Source organism: Hirundo rustica, chromosome 9, assembly GCF_015227805.2.
Source record: "Hirundo rustica isolate bHirRus1 chromosome 9, bHirRus1.pri.v3, whole genome shotgun sequence".
Lineage (NCBI taxonomy): Eukaryota > Metazoa > Chordata > Aves > Passeriformes > Hirundinidae > Hirundo > Hirundo rustica.
In genome coordinates this window covers 2,793,713-2,810,057 of record NC_053458.1, presented here as the reverse complement: position 1 = coordinate 2,810,057, position 16,345 = coordinate 2,793,713, and the positions used below count along the sequence as shown (strand labels likewise).

The following is a 16,345-nucleotide window of genomic DNA, read 5'->3' as shown; positions in this document are numbered from 1 at the left end:
AAGCTACCAGATCGGCTCATCACACAGGCTCGTCTCCACTTGCCTTTGTACCTGAAGTCAGGCATTGCAAACCCAGCTATTTAGTCGCCCTAAATACTTGTTATTGTTAAACTGAGATAGAAAATACTCCGGAGAGAAATGATTTCTTGTTTTTCAAAACAGCTAATGAGAAAAAGAAAGGCAAGTGAAACAGAAGCTGGGAGTGACTGGAAATATCCCCTTCTAGGTGACTTTGGATCCACTCTACCAAGTAATTTTCTACATAATATAGTTGAAGACTTCCTAAGTGGGTACTGCCATTGCCATTGTAATGGCTGCATTGGTGGGAGGGAGACTTTATTATCCAGAGCTCCAGAGCCCGGCCCTGTGCTTTTTACTCCTTTTAGTAACTGTGCCTCTCAAGGTAAATCACTTAACCTCTATGTGCCTCCTTCATCCCTGCATAAAGTGGGCATAGTTATGCTCACCTTTCCCACAGAGGTGTTGTAAAGCTTAGTTTAATGTTAATAAGCTGTTTTAATTTTCGGGATAAAAGGATGTTCTATAAATATACATTAGAAGTAATAATAGTTTTAATGTACACCATTATTTTATAACAGTGCTTTTCTAGTTTTAGAATTTTTTTAGTGGTTTGAAATTATTACAGGATCAGTTTTTGTTAATTAAAGATTGACATTCAGGCAAGATTTGTTGAATCGTTCTATAAATCCAGGTCCGTGTGCACTGAGCATGCCCAGAGCTGTGTTCACCTGCACTTTGGGATCATCAGGACGGCCCTTTGGCTTTTAAAACAACTCTTTGATGCATGTGCTCAGAAGTTTGATGGCCTCTAAATAGAATGGTTGAAATATTTCAAAGCACTTGAGATTCGTATAGTGTGAAGCAATTTAAAATTATTGTACTGCAATTAATTTTAAATAACTGAGCACTGCATATGTCTAGAAACCCGTACAGATCCAAATGGAAGCTCTCTAAAAATTGAAATGATTCAATAAATTTAAATCACTCTGAAGAAATGGATGTAAGTACTGTAAATCATTTTGTGAGGGGGATAAGCAAATTTTTTACAAGTGAATCTGAGGGTAGAGACTCTAATTAGATTTTTTTATTTTGGGGTTTATGATGATGAAATGTAGGTTAATATATATTTCCTAGGGATATGAGGGCAGCTCTTGTTGATCCATATGGTTTCTTTTAGCTCTTACATAGGCTGCTTTTTTTTTTATTTCCCAAGATTACAGAAACTTAGCAATCCAACTTTGCACATATTTTTTTTCCATTACAAATATCTTTCCCTCCAAATCTGTATAAAAAGACATGAGAAAAATATTGGTCCACAGCTAGAAATGCCAAGTGTATTTTTAAATGCAGCTAAAAAAAAAAATCCTGCAGAATTAAAACCCTGTGCAGCATGGAAGCTCACATTTTGTGGAGCTGGGCTGCTCAATCAATATGAATTTTTATATGCCTCCATCACTGATTCAGGTACAACCTGTATCTGCAGGTACCAAAGTGGATTATTGCCTGATAGCTGTTCGTTAGCTGAGAGCATGTTCTCTGTCCTTCCCTTACAGATGTATTAGAAAGATGCTATCTCGTTGTAGGGAGGCTGCTAAAAATATTGATGCGAGACCTATTGGAAAGTAATGCCATTTCCATTGGCTCCAGCTCAGCTCCAGGAAAATCCGCGTGCCGCTTCCTCCTCCTGCCGCCGCGCCGCGCGGGTGTGTGCCGCTCCCTGTGCTGTGCTCCCGGCTCTAGGGTTGCAGTTTTTCCTGAGTGCCAGGGCCAGAAATAAGAAATTAGTGCTACTCTCCTGACCCTTCCGTTTCACTGTGTCCCCAGCAGCCACGGGAAAATTGGGACAGCGTGGTCCCTCCTCGTGCAAGCGCCCGACTCTGCTCTTGGCACCAGAGTGCTTCATCCGGAGACGTGGCCACCTCTTGGCAAAGGGCTCCTGAGGGTCTGGCTGCTGGTGTCGAGGTGTCCCAGGTCCTCAGGGTGGGACAGAGCCCTTGGTGGCCGAGGGAGCCACTCTGCCAGGCTACTCCTGGTCATTGCGGTCTGGGGAGGGAAATTGTTTCTGGATTTTCTCCATGGCTGGTGGGCTCTTCCTGGCTGGAGGAGCCACGGAAAGCTAGAGGGGCCCCTCAGCAGGGTCTTCCTTAAGGCCTTACCTTACTTTTAGACAGTTGTCATTATCTTTGTCTAAAGGTCATGGCTAAATTGAATAAAAGGAAAGCTGTGTGTTCCTGTCGATGCACAATGGCAGTATTGACTTTCGTAATCCAGTTTGCTGAGGGGTGAGAGAATTAAATTAGATATCTAAGCACAGAAATTGAGAGCCTTTGAAAACAAAGATAAGGAGACAGCCTGTATTTTCCTTTTCCTGGGAGCTCTGGGCTCAAGATTTTGCAGGTGTGTCATCTGATCCATGGCTTGCATCGATCAAAACTGTGCCAATGCATATTTAATTAGCAAGGGGACCCTGGATGCATTATGGCCATCATCCCTATATTGAATGGACTGTCAGACTTTCTGAATGCCTCCCCACCCCCCCGCTTCGTTGTTTGGGGAGCTTCTGCATTTTGTCTGAGCAGCTAAAAGTTTCTTTGTTTTTAGCTGGTGATGCATACAGCACCACTGAGGAGAATACAAACAAGTAAAGTCCTAAAGTGTTTATTTTGTCTAGGAAAAAGGGCTGAACCAATTTGAATCCTTTGGGTAACGGATTTTTGTATCTCTTGGAATTAAAAAAACACAGTCACACGATGTTTACTTTAAGAATATTTTATTATAACAAATAAAATCTGTGCTGTGGGATTTCTTAAGGAAGCCTTTGATGACAATTTGAATTAAGTCAAAATTAACGTTTGCTACTGCAAAGGAATAAATAGAAAATGTTCCAGAAATGAATCAGTAAGCAGGAATCAAAGGCTGTAAACTGTTTTAAAAACAAACATTTAGAAGTGAATCAAATACTTGTTTGTAATATCAAGGAACAAATATCGGAATACACAGATTCCCCACATTCTAGGCTATCACACGATAGCAGTAAATCATTTATGGGCTTGTGAGAACAAAGAAAGTTGATTTAAAATGAAACCATTTTAATACAGCTTTAGGGTCTCGCAGCCTCTCGGTGAAGTTTCATGTGCTTATTTCCAGCAAGGAGGGAAGTAACGGGGAATTTCTGCAGCCAAAAAAAAGTTAGGCGGGGAGTTGTGGAGATCTTTGTTTGCGTCCACCTTGGTACAAAGCCGGCCCAGCAGACAGAGTGTTGCCTGATAAACAGATGTAATACACAAAGTCTGCTTACAATACCGAGCAACAGACTGTGGGCACATGTTTTGGGCTCATTCAAACTCATCAGCATAGTCTAGCTGACTGTTTTGTTGCTAGTCTGCTTATGGGGTAGCTTAGGAGCGTCTTACTGGTGAAGTAACAAGAAGGGGTTTTTTGCCACAAAAGTTTTGTGGCAGGGGCTGATGGGAAAATCATTTGCATGCATCTTGTTACAAAGGCTGACTACTTCCTGGCTTAGACAAAGTGTTGCCTGATAAACAGACTTAACACACAAATGTCTGTCTGGAATAAACAACAGCAAGCTTTGATTTACATTTCCATTATCAAAGATAATCTCTTTCCCAGTGTACAGGAATTAAGAGTCCTCGCCTTATTAAAAAAAAAAAAACAAAACAAAACAAAACAACAAAAAAAAAAAACAGACTGGCACCAGAGGGATTTTACCAGTGCAGAACTTCGTTGGGGAGCCGTGGGGATGGGGTGTACAGTGCAGGGGTATGGAATAAAAATTGGAATCTGGTGCAGGCGTGTACATATGTGATTGTGAGGTGGATGATAATGAAGCACTTTGAACTCCCTGTAAAAGTTGACTTGAAAGCAATGGCTGGAGTAGAGTGGAGAGCCAGGCCTTCCTTTAAAGAAATCCTAGTAGCCACCAAAATCACCGTAAATAATAATTGTAGCCTATATAGAGTGACTCCTATGTGTTTATATTATAATGTGTAATGAAGGGAAAGTGAGTGTAAAAAAGCCCCAGTCCTAGTGCTGGTTTCTGTTTGTTAATCCCATAAGCTCACCACATAAGGCTGTTTATAAAAGAGCATGATTTCGATTTTTTTTTTTTTTTAATGTATATAAATCTTTGGTAGAATCCATGCCCAAAATTATAGATGAAAAATTTATTGCATGAACACAACCCAGCCATATAAATTTTTTATTACAAATAGGGCTCTGAAACTTGAATAAAATATGTCAGTTTATTATACAGTATTCCCCCCACCCCCAAAACATGAGATGAATGGAAAATTTAACTTGTGCACTCCTGTGGTGCTTCTGCGAGGTGCTGGGCTGGTGGTGGAGGAGAGGAACCTGCTGTATTTCACTGTAGAGCAGGCTCAGCATGGGCAGTGGCAGTGCTGCCTTGCTCATCTGGCATCGCCGGTCATTTTTTTCCTGCACTACATGGGGATCACCTTTACTGTTTCCAGGATAGATGTGTCTGCACCTGTGGTAGCTCGCGGGCTGCTCAGAGGCTCGGGTTCTGCTGGGGAGCGGCCCTACAGAGGTAAAAAATGATCTTGGCACCCATTCACTGGGTTTGAGCAAACCAGCAGACAATAAAGAGGGTCAGTGCCACCGCAGTGAAATCCAGACTGGATTCAGCCTGCCCTGGAAAACACGGTGTGTTTTCGGGAGTGCTCCACAAAGTGTCCCATCTCTCCCCAGTAAGGTAGCCATGGTGTGGTTTAACACTGGGAAGTGCCGTGGCACTCGAAAGAGGCTCTTTTGGTGGAGGAGTGCAGCAACACTTTACCGTCTGTGTCACGGGCTACAAAAAAGAACAACATTGTCAGTCTGTTGACATTGGTCCTGTCCACGGGCCAGACTTTCCTGGGAAGGTTTTATTCTTTCCAAACAATGGAGCGTTCCCTTCCAGTGCCGCCAGCCCTGCTTCCATACAGCCGCCGTGCAGCCCAGCTGGAGCTGTGCTCCTGCTGCAGCTGAAAAGGAAAACTGCAGCCTGAAAAGTCCAGAGCTTCCGTCCTGGAGCTGGAGGTCCCTGCCTGCGTAGGGTTTCAGATCAGGCAGATCTGGGGCTCGGTCATGCTGGGGTGGCATATGCTTAAGGAACAGATCCAAAGTGGAACAGAGAATAGAGACGTGATAGGAAATGCTACTTTGGAAAACTAGCCTGTTTTGTTGTTTCGGGGGGGGTTTTTTGTGTGGGTTTTTTTGTTTTGTTTTTCCTTTATCCCTAAATCATAATTGATTCTTGGAAGTAGAGAGTAAAATAGCTTCAACATGTTTTTTTGATCCTGTTTGCCATGGTTGTGGTTGATACCAGATCCCCTTGAGCTTCTCTTGACTGGTAACCTTGAGCCCAGTGCACAGACTCACTCAAACCCCAGCTAGCTCAGGGTTAAAAATTCCAACCACTAACTTTTCTCTAACTAAAAAAAAAAAACCAAATAAAACCCATTGTGCTATTCAAGGTTAAGCTTCCTTAAACATAAAACTAGATTCCTTGGTGATTTTTTTTTTTTTTAATCAGCAATCTTAATAGTGGTTCCTCACTATAATATTTCCAACTCCATCTGAAATCATTTAAATCCTCCCCTTAATAACATGCACTTTATTGTAATATACAGATTCTTTGGCTTCCTACCAGCCTTAGCTTAAGACACCAATGAAATTCGTTGCCGCAGGGGGCCGCAGATTCAAGAGGGGCTCGCATCTACTGTATATTTTGTTTTGTATGTTTTCCAATGGCTCTAATTATTGCAGGTGGTAGAATTTAACTGGCAGTGTTGTTGCTAAAGAAAATAGGCATAAAGTGTATACGGTTTTGCAGAGTGGCTATCAAATATATAGAAAAGAGAAAATCAAATGAATTGTTAAACTGCTCTATAGTAAGTGATTTTATTGATTTAATGCAAATGCTTATGAAAACGATCTTCCATTTATATCAATTATGTATGGGCAAAAATTAATTTATTCCTCCGGTCACCTGTTTGGCTAACTGACTCAGCAGGACAGACATTCCCCCTCCTGTTGTAGCCGAGCCCGCAAAACACTGAACGTTCAGAAAACTGGAATTTGAAAGTTTCCATGTGCAAAACAACAAAAAAGCCCCGACAGGAGTTAGTGCCAACTGCTGAAAAAGCAGAGAGCGAGCGGTGGAGGCTGAGCAAGACTCCCTCGTCCTAGGCAAGACTGTAAAACACAACGGCTCTGAATTTGCCAATCCCTTAACCATGTGGCGGCACATTTATATGTGCCGGATCATCTGCGGCATCTGAATAAAATCAGGGAAGCAAAATTCTGCATATAAACATTTTGGCTAAGTGCCTCAACTCAGTCTTCTTATCTGGGGTTTCCACAAGATGCCACCTTGCATAACAATGCTGAGCACATGCTTGCCCAGTCCATGTTTTCAGTAGCCTCCCGTGATCCCCACCACAGGATTGAGTGGCTTTAATTCTACCTCATCCTGTGCTTTACTGCCCTGTGCTTCTCCATGAAGAATAGTGCTTAAAGCCGTGTTGTCTTTTCCTGGGAAATTAATATTTAATTTCAGCAGAAGGGGCGGGTTGCAGGGAAGCAGAATTAGGAAAAACGCTACCGCCGGAGCCGAGGTGATAAAAGGAGAAAGTTAAAGATTCAGCTCGCCAACAAACATCCTACGGCCAGTGGAGCTCCTCTCGTGCCACTAGCCTTGGTGTTGGAAAAACGGCACTCGAGGCAGACAAAAGTACTTTGTTTGTTTCTCCCAAGCCAGGAGCAGCTCGGGCTGCGTGTGCTGCCCACCGGCTGCAGGGCTGTGCTGGAGCCAAGGTGCCAGCGCCGAGCCCGGCTCCCGCGGCCACCACCGCGGCCCTCTCGCGGCCTCCCTGGGTCCTTCCAAATTTTAGGAAAGGGAGACATGCTCCCAGTCTCACATTGCAGCAGGAACTTCTCCAAATCTATAAATTTTTTGTGGAATTCCGAGCCTACTTGAAACATAAAGCCCAAACTCTGATTGAGCCATGGCTGGAAGGGGGGGGGGGGGGGGGGGGGGGGGGGAAGAAAAACATAAAAAAATAAGCAAAAGGCTAATGCCCGCCCTGTAAAATGAAATCCATTGGATGTTGACTTTGAGTGTTAACTAAATATTTTACATTCCTAATATTTTACCTTTGTTTCTACCTTTGCGGTGTCGGAAACACGAAACTTCTTGCCAAAATCCAGAATACAACAACACTGTGCATGTTACCCCCATAGTGTATCTGCTGGCACTGATTTCAGCTTCAGGGAGAGATAATTCAGAAGACCAATATTTAAAACAAAATTGCAGAAGTCGGGATATTTTTTTTTCCCCCTGAGCTTCATTGGTGAAATTATTAAAAATAGTAAATACAAAAGAGAGAAAATTGATTCTGACTTGCACTGGGTATATATCACTTTTTAGGGGATTTAATTGATTTTAAATAGAAGTATCGTGACTGAAGCTTTCTTTGCTAAATATTCTGAGTGTTTATATTCTGAAATTTATCAAGTTTTGTTTTATGAGCGCTTTTTTTACTCGTAGTTTTTAATTTATACAAGATTGTCCTCTGAGCTTGTGAATGATACCTAAAGCAGACAGTCAGCAGGTAAAAAAAAAAAAAAATTTGAATATTTAAAATAGGCATTTTCTTTATAGTGCTCTGCGGTAATTAAAATCTTCATTTGCTTAAAAGCAAGGAACCTTTCTAAAGCAATAAATTAGCATTGCTTGACCCAAGGTCACTAGTAGTACTGCTTCTTCCAGCACTATTAATACCTCAAAGAAAAAGAAGGGGTGGTGTTATGACTCTGTTGCAATAGAAGTAAGATTTTCAATTTAATCACAGTTAAGTGTCGTGACCTTTTGATCTTGCATTGACTTCTCACTGAAATGTGGTCAAATTTCAGACAGCTAATTCCAAACTCTGCAAAGTCAAGGTGAAGTCAGAAAATGGGTTTGCCACGATGAAGGGTGGTGTTGAGGCATTAGCAAGTGGTTTCATTGCCTAAGTTTTGTTTCATGGCAAAAACTTTTTCTACAGGATCAGTAAATTACAGGATGATTTCTGGGGAAAGGAAAAAAAAAATGTATTTTGTTGTAAAAACCAGTAATTTGAGGGATTTCTTAAAAAATATTTTTTTCCCACAGGTAAAGGGACTTTTTTTTTTCCCAGTTTATAGTGACAGAAATAATTAAGAAGGAAAATACTGTTTGACTAAAGCTTCCACTAAGAATAATTTTTTGACCAAAGAGCGATCATCTTCACATAAAGTAGAGTTAATAACGTGTAAAAAATGCAAAACACCCTTATTTACACATACCCTTTTATAGGTCATTTTATTATTTTAGGCAAATAAATTGTGCTCGTTGGAGAGTGTTAGCTGGGAGTTTGTGGAATTATTTACACAAGTTCTAAAGCAGGTCATCCAGTATCTGGTCTCATACCCTGCTGCAAATCACCACCAGCACCGTGCATTTTAGGGATCTCGTGGTGCTGTAACCGCTGCGAAAGTACGCCAAAAAATCAGCTCTTCCCTCAGTTCTGCAGATTTCGTTCCAGAAATGCGTAGCCAACAATCTCCACCACTATGTAGGGTTGCTAAGCTACCTTTCTATGCCTGCTTGGAGATATGTTTTGAGACTTTACTATGTGTTGGAGTAAGGCTCTGGTTTGTATACAACATAGAGGCTGCATTATAAAAAACATGTAGGAGAGTCGTTTAAATATGCCTTCTTTAAAAAGAAGGATTCTCAAAGCTTAATTTATGCCAACACACACCCCGAGCACTCTGTGTAGTGCCATAAACAAGATTCCCTTTTTTTAATTCTTTTTTTTTTTTTTAATTTTTTCTTCTTCTTTTTTTTTTTTTTTTTTTTTTTTGGCTAGCAAACATATTACCTAGGCACAGGACTTTTGCATTATCATGTCCTAGTGCAACACTCCTGTCCTCAGTTTGTACTCTCAGCCTTTTGAGGAAGTCTGGCGCCTCTGATCTATTTTCCACAGCAGACCCTGTAATTTTTGGCTGTATTTTATGTTTTTCAGATTCAAGTCAATCTGAAAGTCCCAGCCAGCCAAGTGAAGCTGATATTAAGGACCAGCCAGAAAATGGTAAGTTCTTACCTGCTGCTCCTGCTTTGGGATATTAAAACAGCCCATATTTATAAAGATTTTTTTTTTTTTCCCCCATGTCTAACATAAAAAGATGATTCAGAATAATTGACATGGGATGGCTACAAAAAGGTTGTGCACTCTCCTCCTAGTTAAAATGCTACCGTATCACTAATCTAAGGTAGCATTTCTGTGTCCAGCCCTGGAGAGAGCCTTTTTTTTTTCCCTCCCCTTAAAAATTAATTTTAATTAGGGAGATGCCATTAAAGAGCCTGTTGTATGCAACCCTTATCCTTATTCCTCCATAGCAAAGGCTTTTTGGGCCTCGACTCATGACCTTCAGGGGAGTAGATACAACAGGAAAACAAATCAGGGAGGTTCAGCTACAGCTCCTCGGTGCTTCTCTCCACGTTCTCAAGTGGCAGTGGCTGGAGTGGAAGCAGCAGAAGGACTGGGACTTTTGGGAAACCTCATATTCTCTGGACCAGGACAGATTCAAAGTGGAAGCAATGTCTTCCACTGAACCAATGACTTGCTTTGTAAAGAAGCCTGGAAGAAAAAAAAAAAAGTTATTCAAAAATAGTGGGTTTCTGTGGGGACTGTCTGATGTATGTGTAGATGACTATGTGTGTAATGGAACAGCTTCTCTTCCTTTTTGTGTTTAGCTAAGGTAGACCTCAACAATTTTTGTTGGCCCATTGGCAACAGCTTTGTTTTAATACTCACATTTAGTTCTTAGAATAAGGTATGATTATTAGTAGTAGTTTTTCTTGACTTCTTTTATCTATAAACAGAACCTTTTTTTTTTTTTTTTTTTAATTAAGACCTAAATGTAGATTGGGTTATCCACTGTACTTGGGGGTCTACCCTGCATATACAGAAAAGAATTTGTGTGAAGGGTTTATGCCTCTGAAGCCCTGTCACCATTTCTGGGATGTGTAAATCCTTGTAGAAATACTGTAGCTGTAGTAACACACGTGTGATTTCCCTTTCACAGAGCAACTAACTGCTTTGCCTTAAACCCCTACAGCTGTGTATGTGTTCAGTGGGTGTTTTAGGGTCTTCAGCAGCAGCCAAATAAGCTGCAAGGGACAGTGAGGCTGAGGGGCTGCATTCACACCTGGGCTGCTTTGGGGTTCGGGTTTAAACAGGGGATAATATTTAGGGAAGAAGAAGAGGTTTAGGTACATAAAAAACTTTAAACTACCAGCATGAATCCTAGGACATGGAATATAGGGCTCGTTGGGCTGGCGAGATTTTGGCTATTTGGACTCCTGTATTTTCCTTCCATTAGATAGGAAGGGTTTCATATTTTGATAGATTTTGTGCTGTTCATCTCTAAACATACCATCTTAAACATTGCTGTTGTTTCTGAAAGACAGTGCCTAATTTCCCTTATCAATCCTGTTCACAAAAATTCTAATTTGTAGCCAAAGGATTGCAAGGTTAAGAGAAGAACTGACTAAACTGTGATTTTTGTTCTGCCAATTCTGCTATTTTTTTTTTTTATGGGGAATATGTTGCCTGTGTTTATTAAATCATATTTTAATTTAGAATGTATTAGGCACCAGGCATGTTATTATTTCATGTTTAGATAATATTCTTTTGCAGCTATTAAAGCACAGTTCATCTTACCCTGCAGTTTCTTAGTCTTTAACAAAGCTTGCTACTCAACAACTGCCCCGAAAAGCAGCAATGTCAATGTTTAATAATGTAGAATCTGTAAGAGCCTAGTGAAATGAAATATCTCTGATTTGGAGCCTGAGTCTTCTTTGTAAACGAATCTTTCAGTGAATTCTTGGAACTTTGCTGGTGACCTGCAAAAGGTACTTTTTTTTTTTAATTTTCTTTTTTTAAATAAACAGGAAAACGATTTTTTTCTTTTTTCTTTTTTTTTTTCTCAGTTTTACTAAAGGGGTATTTTTTTCCCCACCACAGCAGCAGCCTCCTCACTGGTTCTGCACCTTCTGCAGTGCGTGTGTGGGAGATTTTTCTAAGCCAGAGTGTTGGCCCTGCAGGGCTGGTTCCCCCCAGGCAGGCTCTGAGCTCATTCCCAGCACACACAGCCCCCAGCTCCGGGGTACCCAGCGTAGATCAACACAGATCTGCAGCTCTTATCTCCTGGACGTGAGGATGAAAGCAAAAACTGCAGGCTTTAGAAAATGAAAAACTGCACGCACAGAAACGGACACAATAAATCATATTAACTGCGTTGTTCTACACTTGCTGTAGACCCACTTCCACAGGGCCTGATCCAAATCCCTCCGGAGTCAATGGGAGGCTCGTAATTGATTTTACTGAGAGTGGGAATGAGCCCACACAGAGAGGAATTTATTTTTTTTTAAATTTTTCTTTTAATCGAAGAAAAAAATAGAATCGTGAATAATCTTATTCCCACTGATGCCAACAGTGGAGTGACCAGATTGAGGGCAGATTTGGAAGCATTTTTGCATGTGTTTCTGGAAGGCACAAAGAAGTGTATCGATTCAGTGCTGCCTTTTCCATGCATGCATTCCTTCATTTTAAAAAAATAAATCTTTAAAGGCCTTGTGAGGGTTATACAGCCTCTCTACTTGCCTGTTAATATCCTTTCTGTTCCACTCCATAAATTCTAGAGCTATTTATTATACACATATATTTTGCATACCTTGAGTAATGTAGGTTCAGAAGGGTCAGCTATACGGCCCTGAAAAAGAAGGCCTCCTACTACAGATTTTAATTTATCATTCTAAATTGTATGTGTTGTTTTGCAAAGCCTGTATGTCTAACCTTCATTGAAGGGAAGTTCATGGGGAAAAAAAAGCTTTTCTTTTTTAGAGCCACTCCTGGTTTCTTCCTAGTGGGCTTTGCTCGTTCATTTTCTGGAGCAGGATCATCACAGACAAGGGAAGATGGTGACATCTTCTGCTCTCAGTGGCATCAACACCAGCTCTGGCCTTTCCCTCCGCCTTCATTAAGCCAGAATAGTTTCCAAACAGTCATCCAGTCACCACTGCAAATATTTAACAGAAATATTAAGCATTTAATTATTTCTCAGGAGGGAGATGCAGCATGATGGTCATGAAAAGCAAACTTGCAGGCGAGACAGGGCTTGTTGGTGCATGGATGGTCCAAGGTCCAGGTGTTTTGTGCTGGAGCTGGGGGTAAAACTGAGACAGGGTGTGCAACAGTGCTGCGCTGTCAGCATGGGGAGCAGCTTTTGGGGGACAGGCAGAAAATCCAGAGTTCCTCTGTTTGTTGTATGGGTGAGGAAATTTGCAGGAGGGACAATGAAAGAGGCCAGCAACTCCATCTGAAAGGCAGGAATATTCTCTGATGCCCCGATATTTTGTTCAAACGAGGGATTTTTTTTCTTTTTTTTTTCTTTTTTTTTTCTGACAAGCTGGGTGGAACACCCATGTGGAAAATTCCCCACTTTTGTAGTTGCCTAATGGTATGTAAAAGCTTCATTTCAGTTGGCACCGCAAAGTGATTTTGCAATCCACATTAAAAAAAAAAAAAAAAAAAAAAGAATAAGGGTTATTGATTTTAAAAGCTTGTTAAACGCACTGGTTTGGTGTTGTGTTTTATAAACAAACTAGTTTTCAGTGAAGTGAGGATGACAAAATGGGTAGTCTGATGTGGTGAAGTGACTGCATGCCTGGGGATCAGGAACAACTGAATTCCCAGCTCAGCACTGCTGTGGACACTCTCTCAGGCTTTTATTCTCACTTTCAGTTGTGGAAACAGCTATCAGATAGATTTTCTTTTTGTAAGTAGGATTATTTTAAACTTTTGTAGGGAAACCTTTTGGTCTTTTTGTCTGCAAAGTGGGGATATTTGCGATTCTGGCTTTCAGAGAATATTAAAAGTCGGATCCTGCTCTGCTCCATCAGGAGTTGAACTCTGGAGAAAGGCAGGGTGGATGTGGCAGAGAGTGGTTAATAACTGTGGTACAGAGCTGTGCTGCTGCTGTCAGTAAATGGATGTCAGGCAGTGTTTGTGTTTGATGTGGTGGCACTGGTGAATTAATAAGTGCAGCGTAAAGGTGCACACGAGGTGTGCTGTGCAAAGCAGGAGAATGCTGTGTCATTTCTGACAGGCTGCTCGTGGCTCTCGAGCAGGGGAGCTATGATTTGGTGGCTCAGAGTTGGTAGCACAGCGCTTTGATCGTAGATGAGCGAGGTTTTTTTAAACAAGTTGGTAAATTCTCCCATTTCAAGAATGAGCAGGGCAGCATTCATTATTACAGCCAATTACAAATGTGTGCCAAACTCAAACAATTTCTGAAGAGGGAGAGGCATTTTTCTAAAAAAATAAAAATGTGTCATGCCCAAACCAAATGCTTTTTAACTTTAATGCAGTCTCATTGCTTTGAGCTGCAAGTACCTTAACATAACTGTAGGAAATGAAAGGCACATTGTTCATTGAAAATTAAAAAAAAAAGAGAAAGAAAAAAGAAAAACAATGATGCATCGTAACTCGCAGAACTCGTTTTTCAGCCCTACAGTAATTACACTGGACTTGTAAATATCATCTGTGAATTCTTTGCTTAAGTGGGGTTGGACTTGAGTGTTAAACCTTAAAAAACTGTTTAAGTATATGCTTACTTTTCAATGCTTAGAAACAGAAAGGAAGAATTTCTGGTCCTTAAGCTGTGGGAGAGAGAGGGCCACAGAAGAAGGGAACAAATGCAAAGAGAAGTTTCTTCTTCTCTAGGCAAAGCTGGTCATAGAAGACTTGATTTAGCTTTGGCTGAAAGGGAGGAGCAGATTACAGGTGGGAAGACCCCTCTGCCTAAACTCACAGGCTGCAGAGTCCAGTCCCTCTGTGAATCCTTTCTTTCTGGTCCCAGATTTGACATTCCAAGCAGTGGGATAGCTTTGGCCTGTGGAAGCAGTGCCTGCCTGGCCCAAGGCTTGTGCACTCTTCTCAGGCTCAGAGTTCACCCTTCAAACCCTCATCCCAAGCAGAGAGCAAGTAACTCTTCATGGTTGTCCCCATCACTCAGCCAGCGCTGCAGGTTAAACGCTAGCTGGGTGACACCCGGCTCCTTCTGCCGCCAAATTTTTGACAAGGGGAGATGTTCTGCCTTCCAAGGCCGTCCCTTCTCCTCAGGCCATGCCTGACCTCTCGTCTCCACTGCTTCAGGTGGAGTCCAGCTGCCTCACAGGCTTTCAGAGCTGCGGCAGAGCTTGATGCCAGCTCACCAAGGAGGTGCTGGGGTTGTCTGGAGGCTCCCCTGTCCTTGGATAAGCCCCTCAGCTCCCACCCGAGGAGTGCAAGGGCACGAGCGGTCCACCGAGCACACAGTGCCGAAGCTGGTGCTCTTAGAAAATGCGTGGTCTCAGATGACTAACATTCCTGAAACACCTCATTTTCAGGAGATAACTGAGCCTTGCAGAGAAAGTTTTCTCACAGTTACAGCTGCAAAGGCAGTAATACAGTAACGGCAGCTTTTATTAATGTTCATGTTCATGGGATTATTTGCATCAGAATCTTATAAATGCAAGAAGACTCTCCTCTCTTGTTTACAGAGCCACGCTGAGGAGTTATCACAGCCTGAGGGACTAATCTAAAATTAACTTTCTTCAGAAAAAGCTCTTAAAAAAAAGCCCTTAGCATTTCCAATACGGAATCTCATCGCTGGCGCTGAAGTCAGAGCTCCTGGTGATGTCAGCTTGTTTGCACCTTTGTAACTTGCCAGGACCAAATTCTGAACAGATTTGCACCCTTACGGATCACGTTGTCTGCTGACTGGGAACAGCAGTGGGGAAATTTGTCCAGGCTTGGAAGCTGTGGCCGAGTCTGGGAGTACTGGTGTGGCTGGTCTCTTCTGGCTGCCCTGGGACTGGGCAGGACGAGCTGTTGACTCTAACAGGACCCATCAGCCAAGAAAGGTCTGGTGAGGTCCAACCTGTGTGTTCATCACCCCCTGAGAGTGCCTGTAGGCAGCTCTGAGAGCCAGCGTTTCCCAAGGAAACAAAAGCAGATATGTCTGGTTATAAATTTAGCTTGTGTGTGGTGTAGTCTTGCATTTCTTTCATCTTATTTCATTGCTTTACATTCCCAAAAAGAACTAGAAATACGGCATTTCAATCATAATAATCTAGAATTGAAACTTTGCAGCATCCAGATATATTTCCCTTCCAGATTCATGACTGTCATGAAGAATCATCTGAATAATTAGGAAAGAAAACACCATTTTCCCCTATACTACCATATTCTCTTTTGAGTCCAGGCTCCGAAGCACAGTTACACCATTTCCAGGCTTTAGTGGGTCCTGTGGTAGGCTCAGGATTTATCCTCCTTATCAGTGGCTGGCAGTCTCTTGGGGGAATCCAGCGATGGCAAATGGCTCTGACTGTCAGTCAGGCGAGAAACGGGGGCGTCAGTGGGGTCAGTTGTGCAGCCTCTGCTGGGGATGGCTGGAGACCCTTCCCATCAGTGACCTGCAGTGCTTGAGGCTTGGGGCTTGACAGAGGACTTCAGTTTTCACTGCTGCTAACCATTAACCTTCACAAGCAAAGCATTCCCACAAAAAATTCATCCAAGGCGAGTATGACAGGAAATATTCAAAGCATGAAATGAATGCTTATAGCATGACAAAGCAGTGCTTGAAAGACATGAAACGTTCCTTGCGCTTGGAGTGGCTGAGCATTGCAAAGGAGAGGAGGAAAAAAGTGTGGCTCCAGTATATATTTTTATTTCTCCATGTGTGTGTACAGAAAAAAAGCAATGAACCTTTCCAATGGGTAAGGTGCATAAATACAACTGCTGTTACTCTAAGTGGTTTCAAAAATGTTTTTTTATTCTGTTGCTCCATCCCATTCCTTTCCATGAATCATTATCCACGAGATAACAGCAAGGGCCATCTAGAGGGCAGCTTGGAAATGGGATGGCCAGGAGCAGCCTCTTAGGGAACTCTTGACCTTCCCCTTTTCAGGGTCAAGGATTTTCTTTGTCCGGAGGGCACCTCAGCGACCAGGTCACTGCCCCCTCCTCTGTGGCAGCTCTGGGATGGGCAGGCAGCCATGGCACCCCCCCTTCTACCCATGTCCCATGTTCCAGGACACAGCAGCTGGAGCTGTGAGCAGCCGCCAGCTTTCACTACAACTGTTTTTAATGTCTGTCTTCTTGAGAGAGTTGCTGTTTAATTAACAGCTGAGAGCTGGGTTGCGTCACAGAGTAATTGCGGCCGC

The 16,345-nt window shown here is 42.2% G+C and overlaps 1 protein-coding gene across 12 annotated transcripts in view; it reads left to right on the top strand.

Moving 5' to 3' along the window:
* NFIA (nuclear factor I A) overlaps window positions 1–16,345 on the top strand; it is a 244,661-nt gene that overhangs the window by 127,561 nt on the left and 100,755 nt on the right. For 11 of the 12 annotated variants that reach the window (XM_040072268.2, XM_040072273.2, XM_040072276.2 and 8 more), the window contains exon 3: window positions 9,099–9,164. The exons of the other annotated variant lie outside the window; for it this stretch is intronic. In XM_040072268.2, coding sequence (XP_039928202.1) covers window positions 9,099–9,164 — 66 coding nt within the window. The remainder of the gene's footprint in view (window positions 1–9,098; window positions 9,165–16,345) is intronic. 12 annotated transcript variants of the gene reach the window in all.